Below are 25,187 nucleotides of genomic sequence, written 5' to 3'. Positions count from 1 at the left end.
AACATCTCACAGGTCTTTTCCAACTTTTTGCAAGGTACTTTCGCATGTTTGATTGCAAAGAAGTGAAATACATTGTCAAAATACTCTACTCAACTTGGAAATACGGACTTTTTATGATTCTTGGCTTCCAGCCAGCAGAAGTGCTTGCTTCTGGAAATAAGTAATTGTTTGAAGACCTTGATTTTGTTCATACAGGGAAAAGTGGAGAACAACAACATTGCACAACTGGATCTTGACATTGTCTCTCTGATAATACATGTTTTATTGACCTAAAAAGCGGTCTGGTTTTAAAACAGCTTTTTGGTCTTCTCCATGTCTATCTTGCAGTCTTCAAAGAAACATTCATCTTAAGTTGTGGATTGTTTCATGCTTTGAGAAATTAAAATTATGAAAGCTCTCCTGTTGAGTAGCTGAGATTTACAGTAAAAAAAGAGAAACAACACAGACACCTCTTGTCATAGAAAGAGAGTTTATATTTCTGTTGGATTATATTTGACTAGAATTGAGTTTGAAATTGTGTTTTTTGTTTGATAGGTAGCAAGCAAACTTAGTTGCAAACTTTTAAAAAAATCAAAAGAGAACCCACTCTTTCCAAGACTAAGTTGTAGAGAGCCTTGTTATGAAATACTGCTAGTGTTGCACACATCAGGGGTCAGATACTCCGTTTGCTGAGAGTGCTGGCTTGTTCTGTGAGCTTCAGCTAAAGGTCGTGCATTCCTTCCTAAATTTGGCTTCCCTTGGAAATGAACGGAAGGGGAGATGTGAACTCTAGGCCTCTTCGTCATCCACCTTATTCATAGAAAGTGTGCTTAAGTTTCCTTCTGTTCGTGCATATCCTCTAATATGGTACGTGCCCTTTGTCCATCCAGTTTAAGTAGTATCTTAATGGATGCTTAATGCATACCTTTCTCCTAGAATTTCTGAAGCATGCTATATATTTCTTTTTATTATTTTAAACTGTTACAAATCTTAAATTTGACTTGTATTAAAAAAAAAGTGATATTAGTTCTATGCAGTCCTGTAACTATGAAATGCAGGCATTGAAGTTTCATGTTTGTGCACCGTCAACTAAGTTATCTCTCAGGTGTTTGCTAGCTACTGACTTCAGTAACAACCATAAAAACAACACAGAAATTCACTGAAGGATAAATGAGTTACATAAAACCACTGTTAACAGCTTTCTTAGTGAGCCTTTTGTTAGGCAAGACACAGTCAGCCGTTGGGGAATATAGTTGAATTATTCCCTGCCTGCTGAATGCAAGTGGAACCTGTTCCAGCAAGGTGGAGAGAGAAACAAATTTCCAATTTTAATACAGGAAACAGTCCCCCTGCCTTAAAAATGTCTTGAATCTCTTGCTTATAGCTTAGCTTAATTAAAAAAAAAGTGTACTTGGAGGTCGTTTTTGGTTTGGAACTTACTTCTCCTCTGCCCAGATAAAATCATTGGGATAGAAAACCCCTTTAAATTGAAAACTAACCAATTTCTCATACAAAGCATTGTTTCTGAAAGTGCAGCAATACCTAGTGCTGTATTGTACAACTAGAGCAGGCGTTTTATGTGTTCATGTTACGAGATGATGTTTAAAAAATGTCTCATGCAAATTCATCGAGTGCTTACCTGAGACAGTCTATAAAACATATAGTAAGAATTTTGTGTTATAAGGTAATATAATTCAAGACTGAGGACAATACAGATTTAATTGATGTGTTATGTTTTATATACAAATTAAGATGTAATTTACAATTGCCTATTTTGTGCTAAAAGATTCTTATTCATAAGTTGTATGGTGAAAAGATAACTTGAGGACAAATGTAAATGCCGAAAGGGAATAGCTTAGTTACTTTGTCAGCCCTTAATTTATTGGCTTGCTACCAAGCTCTTTCAAAATACCATGACCTTCTCACATGAAGCTCAATGTACCTGTCAGTTAATTATTTTTGTCTCAAAATTTTTTAACAAAACTTCCCCCACACAGTTCTTATGGTAAAACAATTCAATATTTGTAATAAACTCGGATAAATTGGTGTCTGAAGAGAAAAAGATGATTGCATTTAGATTTTGACTGCCTTTGATATGCACTCTACTGTCATAGAGTTGAATTCTGTTATTCTTGAAGCTGTGCTCAATACTCTGCATGTCTGATGGTCCTTCATACATAAAACTTCCTTTGGATTGCATGTCTTGTGGCAGAATTATTCATTTTTTAGTCACTTGTGTATACAACTGAGAAGAGAACCTTTCCCAGTTGATTCAATGAAGCCACAGTTTTATTACATTGTTGTGTCAGCGGCAGTGCTGAATTAAAGGATTGCTGTGCACTGCTTTGTGTTCCTATTTTTGTGGAAATTATCTCTTTTAATTCCGCGTTAGTTCAGTAATCTGGTTTACAGTGCAGTCTTCCAAACAACTGTCATCGTACCTGTAGGGTGGAGGAGGGAGAGGTGATGAGGTGGTGTGAGTGGCTCCTATGTGGAAGAGATACAGGAGATGCTTAAGTAGGCATTGATGCTGATGCAAGCTCCTTTACACTGAAATCGTGTCCTGACTGAATGGGCTGGGTTGCATACAGCTGAAACAAGCATGAGACATGTGACTGACCCCCTTTATGGTAATGGAGAGCTACAACTTAACAGGTATTGTGTGTAGGTCTAACTGTTAATATTATATTTTTTGTGGGTCCCTGGCAGAGTAAGGGCCCATTTTGTTACTCTTTCACATAAAGCTGTGCCAACTGAACTGAGATACTGCGGTATATAGTGGAAAAGTTACAAATTACAGATAAGGCCATTAATTGAAGTTTGGATTCATTAGGATAGATGCTGTGCTGTAGGTCTTGGGGAGCATTGCCATTTCTTTTTCTGCAAAGAAAGCTTATGGAGTCATCTTTTAATGACTAGAACCTAGAAAGGTGAATTATGTTTTTTAAATGGAAAATCACTGCTTTTATTGCAAATCAAAATTCTAGTGAAATAGCTGTGTAGTTTTGTAACTTCACATTCTCAGAATGAACACAATGCTATGTATATGTTTGAAGGTCTGCATGTAAATATTTGTATGTATAAGTAGACTGTACAGTAGAAAGTGGACAGGAGAAGTGGATTTTAAAACTATGAAATGAGCTTGCTTACACATTTTGTGGGCAAAAATGCTGAGAAACAAACTCAGTCATCAAGCTGGGTTGGGTCACAGTAGTTTAGGGAACTAGAAATCTTTTGAGAGCTACTTTCCTGTGTTCCAGCATGCAAACATAGTTTAACTTTGCAATCTGAAAACTTAGGTTTTATTTCTAAGATTACTGTTATATCATAAATAAACCACAAAATCTTTTTTCCCGCAACTATACTGCCATCTTGAAAAAAGATCTGAGGGATATGAACTTTGATAATACATTTCCCTTTCATTCATCACTTGTAATGCTTTCTAGTCCTGTCTCCTCATGTTCTTAGTTGAAGATTGGTATTATCCAGTGTAACTGGACAGCTGAGAGTATGGAATTTACTTTATGCTAACAAGTTCACTTTTAATGTAAGTTGACCTATAGATAACCGGTGATTAATGATTTGAAACAGAAAAGTGATCAGTAAGAATACTGATACAGACATCTGACTGTTGTCTTGGTGTACAAGTAGTAAAGATGTACTTGGTTATTTTATTTTTATTTAGTTGTATTAATATTTAAATTATAATTTAAAATTTGCCTGTGATTTTTATTTGAAAATTTATTGTTAATAAAATTTAAAAACCAAATTAAAACATTTCAGTTGACTCACATCCTTTTTGACCATGTGTGATTTGAAAAATGCCAGAACCACTAGTTTCAGGAAAAAAATTGATCTGAAAATTTATTTCTCACTTAAAGAGAAAAGAATTAATATTTATTTTCCAAACTAATTATAATAATGATCAGGAACAACTATTTAGAAGAAATTTGCTACTAGAAATTGTAAGAAAATTTATGTACTGTGTTTTCATAGTGTAGCTGCAAATGGAAAGCTATGGCATGATTGTAATTTTTTATAAATTTATGCAATTACGTGACAGTTTCTGAAAATATGCTATTGTCTTTTTAAGTAGATGATGTTGGTTATTATGTGAATATTCTACAGGGATTATCTGATTGGTGGTATGCAACTAGTATAGTAATGCTATTAGTTTAATCAAGCCCTTTAATTTCAGAGCAGTTACATGCAGACAGTTGTGCACCATTTTGAATGATATTCAAGGTACTAGTTTGGTAATCACCAATAATTAGCATCTAAATGGATTTATTTTTGTTTGTGTGGTTTTGTTTTTTATTTTTACTCTAGTATGCCAGTGTTGAGAAAGATGGTGAGCGTTACATGACCCCAGAAGATTTTGTACAAAAATACCTAGGACTTTATGCAGATCCACGTTACAATCCTAAAACAGTGCAGCTGTTGGCTGGAGTGGCAGATCAAACTAAGGATGGGTGAGAATTTTGCTTTCCATTAGAAGCTTGTCATGCATTAGTAAATGTGTGAGTGAATGAGCCTGATCTTTTCATCTTCTGAAATACAAGATTGATTTTATTACACTTTAATCTTATTTAGATGATGTTTTTTTCTCAAGTATAATAGACTATAATTTGTGGAAATTAGGAAAAAATACAGTGTTTAACATGTACTTTTAAAATTAAAATTTGTTTTTATGGGGTTTTAACAATTAATACAAATGCAGAAGTTCAACTGCAAATAAGTTTAATGTGGTATGATTGCCTTGGCAAAGTTCTTTTCTATATACTCACCTCCGTGATTAGATACTATGTGGAATCTTTAGTACCTGTAATTAAACGTGAAAACATGGAGAAGCTTTCTTATTTCTGTCGTGTGCAATTCAAATCAAACCATTGAGGTCTTTTTAAAGTGCTGGCTACAAGGAGAGAGAGACACTAATGATTCTATGAAGGAAGGTGGTGTTTGCCTAATCAAGATAAGGTCACACCACATAAAGGTTTTCCAACTCTGCTTACAGATTATATTGCTTGCTTTTAGTCAGTTCTCTGAACTAAAATACAGAATGTCCACTTTGCTGAGATAGTACCTTATAACTCAGTTGTCTTCAAAGAAGTCTTGTCTTGCTGTATGTAGGCTGCTAGTTTTGGCCTTGGATTGTAGGAGGAAGCATGGGCATTGTTAAAGTAAAGTGAGAAGATTAAAATGGGTCAGAGAACAGGTCAAGAATGCAGAAGGAAGTGAGTATTTTGTAAAGAGAGAGAAAGTTGCTGTTAAAACAGTATATCATATGTTTGTAAATATATAGATGTAATTGAGATTAAATTGAAAGCCTGTTAACTTCATTGGATTTCTGAGTCTAGATCTGACCTTTGGCATCCCTTAAATGTTTTTGTTTTCCTGTTTTCTGCTTTAGAATATTTTATTAGTTTGCATAGCAGCTTGAGCAGCTTGCACGGTATCTGTGCTTTACAAATGAAATGGTATATACTGTATACGTTTGACACTAAATAACAAATGTCAGATCTCCTGTTTGATGTAATGTTACATGATCTTTTTTTTAATAAAGCTGCAGTATTTTGATGATACATACATATATTTGATAAATCCAAATAACCTGTCCTTCTGTTTGCAGTACCTGTCTGCAGTTTGTTGCATTGTTACGGATTGAAAAGGCTATTTTGTATGTATCTGTTGAAATAATAGTCTAATTGATGACTAGTAAACCAAGACGTTGAGTATCTTGTTTCTCTGAAAGCTGTTGGTTATCTCTTATGGTGTGCATTTCTTCAGAAAATGTCTTATAAAAGAATCTTTCTAACAGTAAGAAGTCAATAATTTGTTTTATTGCTGCAACTGAACTTTACATTGAGACATTACTTTTTTGTTGCTTTCCCTGTGAATATAAGTTTTTGTGATTTTTGTTTGTTTTTAATCTGGGTAGTATTTGAAGTGAGATAATCAAATATGGGTAAGTGTGCTTTATTTACTTCTGTATGGGAACAGTGGGAATGAGAGTTATTACCATAAGGTCTGTCTGAATACTTCTTTGAAACGTATCTTACTAAATGTTTTAATCTGTGTTTATCTCAAATCTGTATTTCATGTGAAGAATTTTTTTATACCCCATCGTGATTTATTTTTACATGCACTTTCTTCCATTTGTAGTCTGCTGTAATATATCAAAATCCAGACTATAATAACTGTATCATCTGCACAGAGACTTTAATCTGTAGCATGAATAATTATTGTAATCTTTAACTGAGTTCTGGAATGCATTGCATCTTTCCAAGGACTTAAAGCCACTTTATGAAGTCCAAGGAAGTATCAGTTCTATTCCATACATGCAATTACATACAATGTAAATTAAATGACAGCCCAATGACATCACACAGCAAGTCATTGAGAAGCTTTGGGTTCTGTTATGAAATTTCAATCCTGTATCTGCCATCATATTCTCTTAGTCTTGCTTCCCCTTCAAATAAGTACTCAAAGTGTTCTTGGTAACTTTTCTTGGTAATATTTAATTTAGGTTTAAGTTTGGCACTTTAGGAAAAAAGCACATTTTGGAACTGGCTGTCTGTAGGGATATGTTTAAAAAAAAATGGTTTTTACTTTTTTTCTGATGGTAATTTCAACTTTACTTAACTCTTCTGGAGTACTATTGCCTTCTTCCATTATTACAGTACAAGACTTGTTTTCTTTAGTGGAACTCTGTAAGGTAGCTCTTAAAACAGATGACTGTTCACTTTCAGAGTGTTTATTCCTCATTGTTACAAATGCATGTTCTGAGAAATTAATGTGATGAGCTCTAAATTAGAATTTGGCCTAAACTGCCTTGTCTGCTATCTGTTTAATACAATGGGGTTTCACAGATGCTGTAAGCATTCCTGTGTCTTCAGACTGCAGGCATCATTAGTTCTGAAATTAGGATAAATATCCTCTCTGAATAATGTACTTACATAAGCACACCAAAACCGGCTTCCCAGTTACATGAGTCAATTAACATTAGTAGGTACTGCAGTTTTAAAAGCAAAGATTTTCTTCTCTTCAGACCTTCAAAATTTCACAGTTGTCATTCAGTATTCTTCATTGTAATTGCTTGCTTCTGGGTCCTCTTTTTATCAGCATATTGTTCTTAAAATTTGGAAATGTGTTCTTAAGCTAAGTCTGAAGAGTTGATGTTTCATGTAACGGAGAATCACAGCAGAGCTATATACATAATGTCTAAAAGCTATATTGTATGGGGGGAAAAAAGAGAAAGGAGTTGTAGTAGGAAAAAAAGGAAAGAGAATTGTAAACACATGGCTTACTTTGTGTGCTTTTGAAGGGTAACGGTACAGAAGAAATAAGAGGAGAGGAAATTTAAAAAAATGTTACAGATAAAATGAAAGGTGAGTGATTTGATATTGTTATGGACTCTGTAATGCAGTGGGTTCACTGAATGATACTTGAGTAGCGATTGGGTGGGAAGCTTCATCATTCTGTTTAATCCAGCTCCTGTTATCTCCACCCTAATGGATAATGGAGGATCACAGGGGATATCCTTGCTCTTAGTCACTGCCAGTTGAATATATGGAAAGGAAATTGCATGTGTCTATCTCCTCCTGCTGTAGGCACTGTTAAAGTGAGACCTCTGAAGATGGCTTCTTTCAGGCTTCTACAAATGCATTCTGCAGAGATCGTCACTTGATTCTGTCAGTGGTTAGGAATTCCTGGTTAGGAATTAGTTTGTATGTCAGGTTTATGCTTGTATGTGAGATATATTTTGAAATTATAGTGGTTACAATTATTTTAAAGGATATTCTGTTTCTCTGATAATAAATCCTTATCGAACAAGATCATCCTTTGGATGAATTGACTTTGCATCTGAAGAACCATTGTCACTTCTCTGATTTTTGTGGCTAAAGTGTAACAAATTAATATCATAGTTCTGTTTTTCCCATATCTTAATTCCTTTCAAAATCATGGCATCTTTTTCTGTATTTTCTGTATAATGCATATATGCAAGAATGTTAACATATGCAACCTTATTTAAAGTATCTCAGTTCTGCTTTCTGTATACTTTGACAGAGAGAGACAAGATAAACTAATGAATAGTGTGGCTTGATTTGGTTTTGTTGTGGTTTTTTTTTGGTTTTTTTTTTATTCCTGTAGGGAACAGAATTTATACTTGGCTCTTTAGCAGTAAGCAGTATATGTGTGAAGTAATCACAGTGAGCTAATGATCTGTGAAGAGTATTAAATTCAGATCAGTTATGTACATTTTCTAGAAAAGCGTACCATCTACAGTGATACTCTATTTTTTATCAGCAACTACTGAAATAGTAATTTTTTTGATTAATTAAAAAAATGCAATTAAAATTCTTATTCCCATTGTTAATTTATTTTATGTTAAAATAGATATCCCATCATGTATTTCTATAAACTGGGCTCAGTAACTTGTAACTGGATGGAATATTCTAAGTCATCAAGCTAAGTGCCCTATTTTTACAAGGGTGAGAACACACAGTAGTTTTAATAAACACGCTTGCTGTTAAAGCCTAAGGCTTTTGTTTGCAGTATTCTGGAAAGCCCACAGTATATGCCTGCTCTAAATATCTTTATGGATATGTGATTTTGTTCTTGTGCCAACACTATCCTTTATCTTCTCCTGGCTTAGGGCTTATCTTTCTGCAGCTGGTATATATAGCATTAGGATCCTTTCTGAATGTTTTTTTTGTTAGTCAAAATAATCTGAGTTCCTCTAGAAAAGTTATTTATGATTATCCTAATAAGTTAACTGTGCATAGGTTCAAGTCTGAGTTTATATGTGTTGAACACAAGGACTTGGATTTCTACAGAGTTCCAGAGATGTTGTGGAACCCTATCTGAGGATACTGCTGCTTCCTTATCTTGCACTGAAACGGCTTTTTTAATGCATCCTGAGTTGCATTTTTCTGTATGATGATTGTCTTGCATATGCAGCTCAGAATCTTGTGATTTGCTGTTCGACTGTCCTTCCCTGCCTTGGTCCTGTCTAACTGTCCTTATGTCCCTCCAGTTGTGTCCAGGACTTCCGTGTCAGCTTCTCCCTCCCTCCCTCCTGTTATATTTGAAGTCTAATACTTTTTCTATATACCTAGTAAAGTATAACTTTTCCCTGAACCTCTTTGTTTTTTATGAATGTTACATGTTTTAAGAAAATACATATATTGTATCGTATATTCCTATACTTGCATTAAACTATCTTTTCTTTCTCTGTAGAAATACATATATAAATTAGTAATATAATGACAGCCCTGTGAATTTCATGGTGGTAGAATATCTGTGGGGTTTTTGACTTCATTTTTAAGTGCTATCTGCTTACATTTATAATTACAAGGTAATAAATTGTAGGTATTCACTGAGAATTGATTATATTTTGTTCATGAATATAAAAAGTTCAGTCATTTATAGAGGAAGAAACTGAGTTGCATAAATGTTAAGTAACAACTTAAATGTAAAAAATACTTTTTCAGTTTCTAGTGTGGAGTCTTTTATATTAGAATTGTATCTTAATAATTGGATCATACAGTTTTCTAGAGCATCAAACAGAAAATATCATTGGTATTGTGAATACTGTTTGTGAAATATTTATAACTTCTGTATTTTCCTTTGTAGGTTGATTTCCTATCAAGAATTTTTGGCATTTGAATCTGTTTTGTGTACTCCAGATGCAATATTCATTGTTGCTTTTCAGTTATTTGACAAGAGTGGCAATGGAGAAGTAACATTTGGTAAGAATATCTAAAGAAAAACAGTTTAAGAAAGTGATTATAATAGTATAAATTGTAATAATGGTTCATCACCATGGGTGCATAGAAATGCATATTGTGCAGTACTGTACTGATTTCCTAAGAGTTTGCATGAGTAAAACATTTTTTTTTTCTTTCAAGTGATACAAGTTTAAGAAATACACAGCAACAAAACATATTTTGCTCTGTCTTCTTGCATCAAGAGTTTTCACAATCCTGAAGTAGTTGATATAGTGCTGTTTTGTCAGTATCATCCTAAGTAAAATTCTCTGTCATGGACTTTGAACTCCTTCAATTTTGAGGGATTTTAAAAAGATGTTTTGGATCTCTACATTATCTTTGAATTGTCATTACATACAGTAAGAGCTCAATATAGAAATGAAGGAGGTCTCATCTTTTGAATTGCTAGCTTAATGTTCCTTTTGTCGAGGAGCAAATCTTGCTTTAATGTTATGAGTGTAACTTCCAACTAGATCATATATTTGAAAATTTAGGAAGAAATTATGGCCTTTCAAGTTTTGTTAATTTTTTTTTCCTAATCATATAAATTGGTAACTGGACAAAATCATTTAGGCTAACTATACTGCTTTATGATGTTGCTAAATAACTGTTATTAACATTGCAGTTTAAGGAGGACTCGGTTTTATTTTTAAAACTTCATATGCTTATGAAAATTAGATAAATCAATGCTAAGAATTTTAATAAAATGGAATGAGAATTAAATGTTATTTCTATCCAAAAGAATAAAGCTCTCAATAAAGAAAATACAAACTATGCTTGGATTTGTAACCACTTGCTGTTTGTACTATTTTATTCTTATGAAAATTGTTGCAACTTGTTGAAAAAAAAAAAAAAAAGCAAGGGTCTTTTCATGGAAGCAAACTGCTTGACTTACGATGTCTGATAAATTACATCATTAACTGAAGGGTCAAATACTAAGCAATTTGGATACACAACATCTTGAAAAGAAAGTATTTTAGAACTTAAGTAAAGGTGAATTCAGTAAATGCAGTCATTTAGGAAGTAGAGAAACTACAATCAGTGTGACTGTGTTGACAATGGTATATTTAATAATCTCACAAAATGGGGACATGCACTTTGTAGCTCTCATGAACACACTTGAAATAGCTGGTTCTGTAAATGAACAAAAAGTAATTTCAGATTGTATACAGATTCCTCAATCAGACTGAGGATTGTTATTTTTATGAGCACATCGTTATAATAGAGGCTAAAAGAACAACACAAACAAGAGAAACTGTAAAACAGAAAATTGCATAATTTTTTCTGTATCTTTCCCGTTAAATTATTTTTTATATGGCCAAGAAATAGGAAGCTTTTAGGGAATTTAAAATTTGCTATTGGTTTCTTGTTTTTACAAAATTAATTATATTGCAATTTTTACTGTATTTAATAGTATGTTGTAACATATCAGCAGTACATATTTTTGTGCTACTGTTCCCATGTTTACTGCTGCTTTTTTGTTTTTTGTAACATGGGCTACTTATTTTTACTTTATAGGAATACAGATTAATTCATGTGGGGAAAAATGTGAATGATGATATATGACATGCTCAGAATTTGGTAACTCTGCAGTCTAGTTCCAAGTCAGTCTTGTGGCCTATAGAGGTTGTTTTATAAAGGAGTTCTGCACTCTTTCATATTCACACCACATAAACAGAAAGGCACAGAGTTTAGTTTCATGAAAACCAGGAGAATCTATGAAATTAGGTCTTAAAGTTAAAAGTTTTAATAAATTATTAGAAATACACTGGAGTATAGCTAATTGGTGTGAGAATTGCTATCAGACCAGTCAGCTTTCTTTTATGAATGAGTGTGTCATGTATCCGGTCTGCAGATAAACCATGTTGGTTATGGGAGCAAACATGAGTCAAGATTTTTCTAGCTCAGACGCAATGCTATGCAGATGTGATTGCTTTATTCCAAAGCTAACTCAAGCCTCTGAGTCTTGCCAGAAGTGACATGGATTTACTGAGGTTTTTCTTCACTGTGCATCTGGGGGTGGAGGTGCTGGAGAGTGGAATACAGAATCAGATTGGGTCTATTAGTCGAGTAACTTGAACTCACGACCTTGCTGGATGTGAGGTAATGCCTCAAAATTGTTTGGGTATGACTGTATGGCATTTTCAAAACATATCCCGATCTAATCAAATTTTCAGTTATCTGGGGAAAGTTAAGTCTACGTAATGATTTCTAGAGCTGGCTCTGTATTTGAAAGCGAGTTGCTCCTGTCGGGTTCACATCTCCTTTTAGGATTTGTTTACTGACATGGACTCGGACCATACTTGAGCACTTTAGCTTCTTGCAGTCCTCTTGAGCCTCAGTCTGCCACTTGTCTCTTCAAAAGTTTAGCTTCCAATTCTCCAATGAGGAAACTATTAAGTTGTATTACAGAAGAACTTCTGTCTTATGAGTGGAGAAATGGAAGAGGACAAAGAGTTTATGCTTCTTTAGAAACTTTTTGATAGAAATATTTATCAGCTATGCTATGCTAATTGATGTCTTTGTGCAATACCATATGTTAACTGGGACTGTTGAAACAGGAAGCCTTCTGTCACTTTAATGTCATCTACTTTCTTATTGCTTAAGGATATTTTTCCAGGAGTTTTGAACATCCAGAAATCCTGTATGAATGACTGCCATAAATGTGCAGATAGTATGCTGCAATATTTGTATAGTGGGTTCATTGCAAGAATATGAAATTGGACATACTTTGTATGAGCAAACTGTACAGCATGCTTAGTAGTCTAAATCTTACAACTGCACTGGACTTGCTGTCAGCCTGGTGAATAAAAAGCAGTAAAACTACTGTTTTAATAACCCATTGATACAAGTGACAGTGTAGTTTAAATGAATTTTTAATCATGGAGAAATAGAAAAAAAGCATTTATTTTCCTAATCAAATACTTGTATGTCTTCATAAATGATTCTGAGGTGAATATTTTATGGGAAATGTGTTGCAGATGAGCCCTTACAATATTGCTTTAACCATAAAATATTTAAAAGGTAATAGCTAAAGCTGATAAAAGTAATTTTTTTTCTTTTTTCATGCATTGTCTTTCTTGTTTTGGGTTGTTCTCTGTAGCCAGAGAAGACTGACAACCATATGGCTTTTTTTGATCACAGTATGTAACAAAGCTACTTAACATGAGGGAAAAATTAAAAAACACTGTATAAAATTAATGCTGTTGTACTAAGCAAACTTCTTTTTTATTGCTATTCTGTGCAGGATTTTTGACCTAAATTCAGGTTAAAGAAAACCTGAATATTAGATCTGCTCAAGCTATTTTTGTTTGCTTCAGTGTTGAAGCAGATAATCCTTACTGTGGTTAAAAGGTAGAAGTCTGTTACTATCACTGAAACTTCTTTCAAAAATAGGTTGCCTAGCTGGAAGTAAAGGATTCTTTGTAATTTATCTCTTTGGCAAACCATACAATGATCTGGACTGAACCATTTTTAATTGGAATGTACAATTCCAAGGCTTTTTGCAGCTGCTCTTCCTTGTAGAGTCACCAGAAAGACATCTGATAAATTTGAGAATTTCAGAGACACTTTTTTTTTGTTAAATAACCATGCTGGTATGGATAGAAAGAACTAAAATAATGAGATTTTGAAGGAGTTTTACTGTCTTCATCTTCATGATTTTTCTATATTCAGAATTTTTACTCCTTTTTTTTGAGATAATTGAAAAATATTTATGGAACTGAACATAAGGTTTTTAAAAACATTCTGCAACTCAAAATCTAATTAAAAACATTTTGCAGAGTATAATGGCCTCTTTAAAGGCACTGGGGAGAGTAAGGGGATTGGATACCTAGTAATGCAATTATGTGAAAATTACCATGATATTGGTGAACTGAAATAATAAACATCAGTGTAATAGTTTCAGAAGCTGGGTATACAGTGATACTGAAATTTTGTCCATTTATTTTCTTAAAAATATTTTAATCTGGGTGAGAAAGTTCACATTTCCCTTGATCAGGACATAGAGTTTGAGAACATTGGAAGAAGGTGAGTAAGAAGACCAAGAGAAAGGAGTTGAATATATGTTGTTGCAGTTTTCAGGAGATACAGATCACTCCTAGTACTCACTCCTTCAACATTTTCAAAAGATCAATTGGATTGAAAATGCTAGAATTTGGATTTAATCTTAAGAGTTCTGCTTTATAAAATATTCTTTGAAACCATAAAGGCTGTAAACCTTCTAAAACGTAAACAGAAAAATATCTCCTAATGACATGGCTACAGATCTGAGGATATAAGAAAAACACCATGTTTTCATCAAGTGTGCTGTAAACTAGAACTGCTACTTTATTTGGCTTCCCAGTAGCCATACATTAGTTGTCTGTTTTCAAGATGTCTTTTGCTTAACACATGCAGATAATGTAGGAAACATCACTGTATGTTACGACTTTCTTTTGTCCTCATGGATTGTTTTTGTTTGCTTCTTTTCTGTGGTTTAAAACCACAGTTTTAAGCACTTGTAAGCAGTGAAGGATGGGAGTCCCTCATTATTTATAATAATATAGTATTAAGTTCATAGTTCATCAAGAGGGAATGGAAAAGAAGTCCATGGTGAGATTAGATATATTGACAATTGGTTGTTAGGGCTGTCACTAACCTTACGCTTAAACAGTTACTAATCCTTTTAAAATAAGAGTAGAAATACAAGGTAACTGTAACTATTTCTAGTTTAGCTTTCTCACTTGTCCTGCCACTTGTCATTTTGCTCTCATGTGAAAGTAATTATTGTATCATATACATTTGGATCACTCTTAATATACTTCTGTTGCATCAGGTGCTACAAAAAATGTCTTTTTGCCTGTAACTGTGATTTTTAAAAATTTTATGCTTGAAAGTGAAAACATGTAAAATTTGCTGTTAGCAGAAATAGTGAAAAACAGCAACACAGAATACATTAAAAAGCATTATGTACATTAAGGCTGAAATATGTACAAATGGGACTGTGGATGACTTGAGTAGATAGATTTAAGAAAAACCCTATTAAACAACAAACCTTTAGTATACTTATGCTAGCACTTAAAACCAACACAATAATATTTTTGTGTCTAACAAATGTGATTGATGTTCCATCACTGGTGAGAGGCAATGGCAAAGTCCGTTAGCAGGTTGGTGGCACCGGAATTGTGTGAGGTTTCTGCTCTGCTTCTTGGGGAGCTGATAAGTCAAAACAAATAATAGGTACTACCTCAAGACTTACTTGGTTACTGAGCTTATCCCCACCATGGGACATCATAGTGTTCTTCCTCCTTCTGTGAAATTCAGTACTGCCTAAAAACTTTGGTTTTCTTGTATCTTTTTTCTGAGCCTGATAGGTAATGGTGTTTGATGGAGGTTGAGCCAGTCATGTATATGCTGCCTGCAGATAGCTGCTCTAGGCATCTATAATTTGTTTAAAATGATTGGGTGGGGAAATTCCGAAGCAATCTTGAGAGAATGCATGTCGCCTTGGAGGTAATATGCTAGTGCACTAGAGTAGTAGGTTTATTGTTCCTGGGGCTGATGGTAAGTTGAGTATGTCATCAGGCTGCTGACTTGTATGTCTATCTGAGAAGAAAATGCATCGCTGTAAGCCTGGAAAGAAAGTTATCAGCTCAGTAGGAAAGAATTCCACTGCGGAAAGGTGAGCAAAGAGTAGGAGAAGACATTAGTAAATGAGCAACATGTATTGACAGGGACAATGAATGCATTCTGTAAAATGTCATACTAAAATGAAAGGGTTTAAAAATAATTTGCTGTTTGCCCCCTGCAGAATAGCTCTGTTGGAAATTTGAAGTACGTGTAGTTTATCTTAATTTAGAAGTATTACTGGGTTTTGACTGAGGGAGGTAAAAAAAAAAAGAAGAAAAAAACCCAGCATCTGTACCTTAATGTTAACTGTTTTCTTTGTTGTCAGTGCTTTGCTTCTGCTGTGGGAAAAAAAAAAAAAAAATTAGAAAGGAGACATTTGATCGTAATTCAAAGTGGTGAAAGTGTAGGTGATGATCACGTTATGTATAATTTCTGAAATGTGATTGTCTGCTGCTTCTCGTCACACGAGTTGTTGGTTGTGGTGATGGCTATTTTCTTTAATAAAAGAGAATAGTCAACAAAATTGGATTAAAAAGGTATTCTTGAAATATTGTGAAGAAAGTATCACTACACTTGGATAGAAGTTGTAAATTTTAGTGCTCAGATAGAGATGTCTGAGAATCCCCAATGGCTTTGGAAAATAGTATTTAGAGTTTTGGTGGTTTTAACTCTGTCAGTTACTCACAACAGGTACACGGTTTTGCACCTGTACCCCAAATGTTTCATAAACAAAGCCAACATGGAATTAATTAAGCATTAGATACAACAACATATCCTTAAACCCAGACTACAGTAATACATGCATACATGCAATATACATTACTGATTGTGAGTGATTATCTGTGGAAGAAAAATGGATAAGGCACCTCAGTTTTCAGAAAAGCAACAGGCTAATCTGGATACCATTTTTTTTAATTCCACTACAGGAATTCTAAGTACCAATACACTCAACTATTGAATATAAATTTATTAATTTATTTACTAGTATTATTTTTATGTGCTGAAGAATCTTGACTTGTGTTGACAACTAGTTGTAAATGTTTTTTAAGAAGAAAAAAATCAATAACGCAAGAAAACAATTTTTGGTTGTTTAAGTAGTATACAATTAAATGCTTAAATGAGAGTTACAAAAATACCAGGGGTTAAGACTCATTAAAAATAATTGGAAGATCTGTCTATATGAGCAAGTATGAATTTTTTCTTACAACAAAAAGACTTTTTTTAACCTTTCTCTAATGTTAAAAAGAAGCAATCATTGCAAACAATTGAAAATACAATTTAAATTTTCTGGGTGCTTCAGCATATTATTTCATAAGTTTTTATTAGGAGAACTCAATGTATATTAGAAGTCAGTTTTACAGATGTGTAAGCAGTCACAAGTAGCCAAGCCAATAGGTCCAATTAAGCAGGCCCATCTTCTGTTCTGTTCTCAGTTCAGTGCCATTTTTCAGGCTCAATAGTGAGCTGACGTGATCTGTTTTGTTTGTAGTACATGCAGACTCTAGATAGCTTGGTCAGAAGCTGCAGTGACTCAGTGGTATGTGGAGGATTTATATTTACATCTCCTGGTTCCTTGATCTCTAGCAATGATGAACAAATCTACTACAGACAAAACTTTCAAAGGAAGATGGGCAAAGTAAAATAGTTTAGCACTATGTATTGGGTGCTTTATCTCTTTTTTTTTTTTTTTTTTTTTTTTTAACCTTCACCTTGCACATTGATACTGGTAAATAGGTATGAGTGGACAATTACAAATCGGGTACTTTTAAAGTTTCTTGTTTACCTGAACAACTCCATTAGCCTACCTTGAAGTGGAAACTATGGTTTAAATTGCAGGTTTTTTACTATATGTTTGACCTGTAAGTAAGGGCTAAATTACATTTAAATCACTTATTCGCCCTTTGGATATGTAATCCCAAACTGTGAAGCAGGTGATCTAGCCAAGGAATCCTACTTGTGTGTGTCCCTATTCTGAGAGATTTGTTCCAAACGTTCCCCTTCCTTTCCTCACTGAAAAGATAAAACTATACAGTGATTTGCCTAGATATGATCTAGAGCTAGTAGAATCACTATAGATTTGAAACGATGAATGAATCGAGTAGTCCTTTAGCATAGAGAAAGCAACACACTTACTCCAAGTAAATACTTCTTGACGGAGTTACCAAACGATAAGGAAGTTACTCTAATTGCATTTTGTATTTTAGCAGAAGTATTTAAACATGGTGTGTTCTCACCTAAAATATTTTGTACTTTGTTTTAAATTTAAGCTATGTGCCACATGCCACATTTGTTTGTTAGGAGGTTCTAAGTTAGCTGATAACACCAAATAGAGATACGTTGAGGTAGATTTTGAGAAGTGTTCATGTGGTATGGATAGATGTCTAGATGTACTGTTTATGTGGTTGGATAATCTACACAAAGAGCAGGCTTGTTTTTCAGCACGTCAGTGCTATATATGAATAAAGCATGCTTTTTTTTTTCGGATTAAGTTTTTGACTGAATTCAGATAATACATTTGGCATTGAGATTTCTGTTGTACAGTATACATATGGAGAATTCCATATTCTGAAATGACAGTTTTTTCCTTACTTCATTTAAAAGAGGACATCTCTATCTTTGGTTATCTTAAAACATTTTAATAACTGAGACTGCCAATTACGTTTTATAGGATTTGATTTCTGTACTAAGGCCTTATCAAAAGCTTTTAATAAGGTGCTTTCTGCTGAGTTAATGATATGTTTTAGATGCCATTTCTTATAGCTATCTTCAATAGACATATTCAGACAGTGTGATTGTAATAATCGAGTTTCAATCAAACCATATTTAGTACGACAAATATTACATGAGATTGTAATGCAGGTATTCGTGCTCTTGATAAAGGGCTTAATTTGACTCCTAGCAGAGATGGAGAACCATTATTGATTTTTATATCAGAATGCAAAATAGCTTTTATTTGTCATGTATGAGTAAAATTGCTTCTTAATTAAAACTAAATAAAACACTCACTCCTAGGTTTTATGCAGTAATACAAAAAGTATCACGTTGTGTCGCAGATGTGTTCTTATACAGGTCTATAAAGGGTTGGTTAGCAATTATTCTTAACAAACTAAACCACTTCTTAAACAGCTGCTTAAAACATCATTTGTTTGTACCCTTCCTGGAATGTTTGTAGATTTACTGTACCCCAAAGCTCACTTGTTGTTTTTCCCTCTCCCAAAGCAAATGTCAAAGAAATATTTGAGCAAACTATTACTCATCTTCAAATCCCCTTCAACTGGGACTGTGAGTTCATTCGACTGCATTTTGGACATAACAGGAAGAAGCATCTTAACTATTCAGAGTTCACTCAGTTTCTTCAGGTCAGTTATTAACCTCCTTCCGAAGTAGAGCTGAAATTCATTTTCACTTCTAATAATAAACTAATACCATTATAAATTATGATCTTATTCTAGTACTGATAATCATTATCATTACTAATCCTGACAGTTATGATAAACTGTTATTTCTCCATACCAGTTCTGTAAGGAGTGTGTACTCATTGTGCTTTAAGTTGAATACCATCCTATAAAAGAATGGGACTAAATACACTGTTTTTGAAATTAACCGTTTTACTGATTGTTGTTAAACTGGATTGAAAGTCTACTTTTTCTGTCATAGGAATTTAATAGCAAAACTAACCTCTACCAGAGAAAGCTTGCATCCTTAATTATCCTAATCCTTACCTTTTTTTTTTTTTTTTTTTTTTCTCTCACTGTAACACATGCTACCACACATATATTGGGAGTTTGGTCTTAAATGCAGCCAACTTCACAGGAGGCAAATCTGCTTTCCTGAGATCTTGCTGAAGCACCCTCTAGGGATCAGGCTTTAAAGGATCTCACTACTAGAGCTGGACTTTGCACTGTTATAAAGGATGGAAGAGGAAAGTAGGAGATATACGTTATAATTAATGAGAAAGGATTTTGCAGAATTGTAGGTAATTACACTGGATTCCATAAATTAACATGCAGTGATCAGCTCATGATACCAGTAGACTTGAAGAAAAATAGATTATGCACTTCCAGAGCTGACCTTTAGTACAAAGTACTTTTGGACATTCTTCTTAAAAGTAGGGAGTGATAGATGTGCTTTGATATCATTTGTAATTATTGTCCAGGATAAAAATAGATCTAGAACAGATTCTAGAAAAGAATGTCTAACTAGATAGGATCTGAAGTCTATATTGTAAATTAAGATACTGGTGTTTGGCACAGTCTTTCAAGGCTGCAGTATAACTTGATGTTACTTTCAAGGAATAAACTATCCTGTGTTTGATACTGCATATTTTAAGTGATCCTAGGCATGAATTTGGGACACTAGTGCAGAGAAAAAGTCAGATTGCTAGTGAGAAAAATTTTTATGTTGAAAACCCAGAGCAAAATAATAAATATCTGTTCTGTTTTTATTTTTATTGTTCCAAGATACTGTTGTGTTAAGACACAGTAACCTCTTACTGCCATCCTATAATAAAATGCCTTAGTAGGGGAGGGTAGTATGGACTGTGGTAATTTCAGTATGTACACAAGTTGAATATTGTCGTCCCTATTTTACATCAAGTTGTTTTTCTTACTTGGTCTGACAGCATCTTGTGAGGTTTGGGACTTAGCTCAGAGCAGGCTTGTTGCACTGTGATCTAGAAAACCTTGATCTCGAGGTTATAAGACTTGAGAAATTACTGTAAAGGTGATACAAACGACATAGTTTGCCCTCTTATTATCTGTCAGAACACGGTTATTATTTTAGCTGTTTCTAGAGGTCTAAATGACAGCTGAATGAGCTTTATTGTTTGCTTGAATAGAAGGAAACAACTTTTTCTGGACATAGAATTTACAACCATCATTATTATTTTGAGGTTAGGTTACTGCAGCGTGTTTTATATGAAGGTTTTTACAGATTATATAGGAGTTTTAAATTGCCTGAAATGAGTGACCATTTCTGACATTATGGGAGGTAGCTGTTGGGGGCAGTCTAAATCTATATTATATAATTTTCACTGTCGTCCTGTTTATTTCCAAGTACTTTTCAATGAGTTAGTTTATAATAGCCCAGTCATGTTTCATCTTGGATGTGTAAGAGATCAGCTCACTTTGAGTCTTCAAGATCAGTATCAGAAGTTTCTCTAGCAGTTAAGTATTTCATAAAGGAATAGGTAGCAAACAGGACATGGGTATGTGAAGTTTATTTAGTGAACATGCATATTTCCTTACAGTTGAATTGAGGCTGTTTTTTGACAGGGAAATGAATCTGTGGATAGAATCAGTATGCAGACTTCTTGTTTTAGTTAAATTGGTCTTTAAACTGCAGTTCTGGTGTAGTCTATATGCACAGACATATTAAGGCATGCTCTAAGAATATGAGATTAGTGAGAGTTTTGTGAACAGTGAGTTACAGAATTTGCTTCTAATCTGCTATTTCTGAACATTCTAGGAGCTTCAGTCTGAACATGCAAGACAAGCCTTTGCGTTGAAGGACAAAAATAAAAGTGGTATGATAACTGGGCTGGACTTCAGTGACATCACGGTTACCCTTCGCTCACATATGCTAACTCCATTTGTGAAAGAAAATTTAGTTTCAGTAAGTGTAAAGAAAAGTGCCTTGAATTCAGCGTTTAATAGCTGTAATGTTTTAAGATGTTACTGCTTCTCTCCCACTTTGTCTTCTCCTACCTGTTTATCACTGCCTTGGTGCTAAAGATTATCACCTTCATAACAGAGTGGGCAGCGTGAGACATGGCAGCAGCAGTGGAAAAGTTTGGCAGTCTGCTTTACATGCTTAAAGTGCCATTGGAAACAGTTTGTCTACTGTACTTTCCACTAAAGCAGGGCAAACTGTACTTTGCACAAAAAGAACACTCATTTAGGACAAAATAATCTAATTTTTATATTTGAATGTATGACAGATCTCAAAAGGCGGAGACTTCTTACATTTTATATGCTCTTACATTCCAGATCAGAATTTAGAAAACTAGTATGTAGATTCTAGAGGTAGAATGGTTACAGCTGTGATAGTCTGGCAAGATCTTTAGGTAAAGTAATGACATAAAAGTTATAAACTAAAAGTATATAGTATAAAAAAGTATATAAGAAAGTTACATGAAAGATAAAGTTATTACTTTATCTTACTATTTTACCTATAAAACTTGCTTTGCCTAACTAATAAGGCATACTATCTTCCCTAAAATTCATAGTACCTACTAACTTTAGACTTTGAAATAAATGGTCACTGCTGTATGTGATGCAAGAAGTCAGTTAGTGTCTTTATCTAAAGTAGCATTTAGATGCATTTCTCTATTAGAAATAGAGTATTAGAAAAATACTCAGTGACATATTTAATGTATCAGATAAACTGAATAATAATCTATTTATATGATTATTTCTTGATCGTTTCCTAATCTTCAGTTTTTACCAAAAAGTAGTATCCTGTCTAATAATTATCCCCTCATGTTTCTATTAAAAGTACCTTAAAATCACAGGAATAGAAAGATAGCTTTAATTCTTTCCTCACTTGCCCAAATGGATGTTTCTGTAATTTGTAATAAGATGTCATAGAAGGGCTTAAGGCACTTAACTGCATTCATTTAATTTTTAAAGGTAGCTGGTGGAACTGTTTCACATCAGGTCAGCTTCTCCTATTTCAATGCATTTAATGCCCTTTTGAATAACATGGATCTTGTTAGGAAGATATACAGTAATATAGCAGGTACAAGAAAAGATGTTGAAGTCACAAAAGGTAAAGTATATTTCCTACATTTTATTAACTTTTTAGTTCTGTCCAGTTTGTAATGTGGTGTTGCATACGGGTTAAGGCAAGTCAGAAGCTGCAGTAGTATGCAAAGTTAGGGCTACTGTGAAAGTGTTTAAAGCATGATTTTCATCCTTACATGTTAGTAAGGATTTTCAGCTAGCTCATTAAGGAGAAGAATTGGGACTCTGGCAGGAGCTATGTTGGCCTTATTAGTTTGAATGGATAACTGCAAGAGAATACATTATTGAGGATTTTACCACTCCTTGAAAGGGATGCAGGATTGCTTAGAGATAGAAAGTACCTAGGAAATGTGATAGAATGGATTTTTAAAAATCCATAATCAGTAATGTCCATGTTTTTTAGCTCTAGTTACTTTATCCATGATTAAATCTTTTCTGTAAAACGGCAATAATTTATAACTTCTTAGTGCTTACTTGCCTGAGTGGTTTTATATAAAGTTTTTGTCTGTTAGGACATAGCTAATCCCTGTGCATGTGAAAGGTTGCCTTATTTCAGTCTTGCCACAGGCGTGAGCAGACTGCTTTTGTAGTCATTTTATGACAGATTTTACCACTGGTTTTATTACCCGTGTGGATACGACCAGCCAAGCCTATGTGGTAAAAAGCATTCCAAGCTCTTTCCTTTTTTTTTTTTTTTTTTTCCTTCTTTTTTGTTCATATGCTCTGCATACCTTTCATCCCTAAAAGAAAGCATAAAATGCCTGTCCTCATCCTCCAAATTGTGCTAAAAAATTGCCTAGCAATGTTTTCTTGGTGCAAATGCATAAACACACCTTGCTCGTGTTGTGAAAAAAGCTACTGTGTGTTACCTGCTCAGACTTGATTACTGTAGTTTACCAGTTATGTCATGAACATGTCATGTAATTTGGCTGGATGAATACCTAAACTTGGGGTTATTCAGAGCTAGCAGAGAAAGAAATCTGAACATGATGGCAATAGATGAGTCAGTTGCCCTTAAAGCTGTGAATAATGAACCATTATTCTGTTCTGTTTTGCAGAACTTCAGAAACAAGAATCACAAATTGAGGGTGTGGTTTAATTAAGCTTCCTAATAAGAGGATTTTTGTTGACTTTGAATTCTTACCTAAATCACAGTTGTGGAATCAGACTTGCTCTGTGTTGCAAAAGCCTGTTTCAAGATAGATGTTCTCCTAAAGATATCTTTTCCCTTTGCATTATGGCTTTTTCTTCTTGGTGATAGATTTCATTTTTATGATACTAAAATTATTTGTGAGCATTTAAAGAGGAAATTTGACAAATAACCCAATTGCTTTATTTCTGTTCCCCTTTTAAATCCAGAGGAATTTACCCACTCTGCAATCCACTTTGGACAAGTCACACCACTGGAAATAGATATTCTTTACCAACTTGCAGATTTATACAGTGTTACTGGGTAACATAATAATTAATTTTATAATTAGACAATAATTACTTTGCTGTTTTCTGTGTGAAAACTAGTAATTTTAATTTAATTCTAAGAAGTTTTGTGTTCTGCTGTATTTCATACAGTAATTTATTCAATATAAACTGACCTTGGTGTATGCATGGGTTTTGTAAGTGAATTGTGTATATCAAGCACAATTATCAATTGTCATATTATAGGTATACATATAAAATAGCAAAACACATTACAGTAGTTCCAAAAGACTACAGTACATTGGTATTACTAACTTTAAGTATTGATTATGTTTTGCATGGGTCTTTAACACATGTAAAATCTTTGGTAGGAATATCTAGGCATAGTTTAATTTGTGTATTATATCTCTTATTGCTAGTAATCAAAAACTGGCTTTTGAATAATCCAGGCTGCCTTTATCTTGGCTTGTGAGCTGCAAAAAGAGAATGCTCTTCTAACTCCAAGCATTCTTTATTGCAGTTTAGCAAACTTCTGAGATGTGCATTCAGATATGACAGGTGTTTTTTTTAAAACTCAGGATGTATTCTGTGTGGTGTGGCCAAGAATACTGTACTGAATATGTTTGATGTTTTATCTAACAGTAATTTGCTTTTCTCTGCCTTGTGTAAAGGCGCTTGACTTTGGCAGATATTGAGAGAATAGCACCACTGGCTGAAGGTGCGTTACCTTACAGCTTGGCAGAACTCCAGAGGCAGGTAAGTAGAAGAATAAAATTGTTGAAGCTAAGTGAATGTTTACATATACTTGCATATGAAAAAGAAGAAAATACACTTTAAACAGATTCCTAACAAGTGAAACATCCTGTGTGTATTGCTATAAGGATAGAAATGGAGCAGACTGAGTATGTGTCTAAACAAGATACTAGATGTCATATTGAAGGATGACCTGTTTAGATATGAGCACGTATAGATATCTGGATTCCTTACTGTGAATATATTTATTCATTCCTGAAAAGTCCTTTCACTTCACTAAATAATCTAACTTTGTAATTATAAAATTATTTTTGGGTAGTGTGCTGAGTTGACCCTGGTTGGACACTAGGTGCCCACCAAAGCTACTCTATGCACTCCCCTCCTCAGCTGGACAGGGTAGAGGAAATATGACAAAAGGCTTGTGGATCAAGATAAGGGCAGGGAGATCACTCAGTAATTACTGTCATGGGCAAAACAGACTTGGCTTGGGGAAATCAGTTTAATTTATTACTAATCAAAATCAGAGTAGGATAATGAGAAAATGAAAACGAAATCTTAAAACACCCTCCCTTCTTTCTGGGCTTAATTTTACTCTCGAGTTCTCAGCAGTGCACAGGGATGGGGAATGGGGGTTGCTGTCAGTTCATCGCACGTTGTCTCTGCTGCTCCTTCCCTCTTCATAGGAAGGACTCTTCCCTGATCTAGTGTGAGGGTCCCTCCCATGGGAGATTCCTCCATGAACTTCTCCAGTGTGAGTGCTTCCCACGGGCTGCAGTTCTTTACAAACTGCTCTAGCGAGGGTCCCTCCCACAGGGTGTAGTCCTTCAGGAACAGACTGCTCCGTCATGGGTGCCCTGTGGGGTGACAAGTCCTGCTCCATCATGAGTTCCTCTCTCCATGGGGCCACAGCTCCTGC

At 34.2% G+C, this 25,187-nt stretch overlaps 1 protein-coding gene across 2 annotated transcripts in view; it reads left to right on the top strand.

Annotated features, from left to right (window-relative positions):
* Window positions 1-25,187, top strand: part of SLC25A12 (solute carrier family 25 member 12) — a 50,009-nt gene that overhangs the window by 1,848 nt on the left and 22,974 nt on the right. For both annotated transcript variants that reach the window (XM_074911349.1, XM_074911348.1), the window contains exons 3-9: window positions 4,309-4,451; window positions 9,616-9,731; window positions 18,579-18,718; window positions 20,826-20,972; window positions 21,989-22,127; window positions 23,462-23,555; window positions 24,190-24,274. In XM_074911349.1, coding sequence (XP_074767450.1) covers window positions 4,309-4,451; window positions 9,616-9,731; window positions 18,579-18,718; window positions 20,826-20,972; window positions 21,989-22,127; window positions 23,462-23,555; window positions 24,190-24,274 — 864 coding nt within the window. The remainder of the gene's footprint in view (window positions 1-4,308; window positions 4,452-9,615; window positions 9,732-18,578; window positions 18,719-20,825; window positions 20,973-21,988; window positions 22,128-23,461; window positions 23,556-24,189; window positions 24,275-25,187) is intronic.

This window comes from Athene noctua, chromosome 7, assembly GCF_965140245.1.
Source record: "Athene noctua chromosome 7, bAthNoc1.hap1.1, whole genome shotgun sequence".
NCBI classification, from domain to species: Eukaryota; Metazoa; Chordata; class Aves; order Strigiformes; family Strigidae; genus Athene; species Athene noctua.
This window is presented reverse-complemented; position numbering and strand designations above follow the sequence as displayed.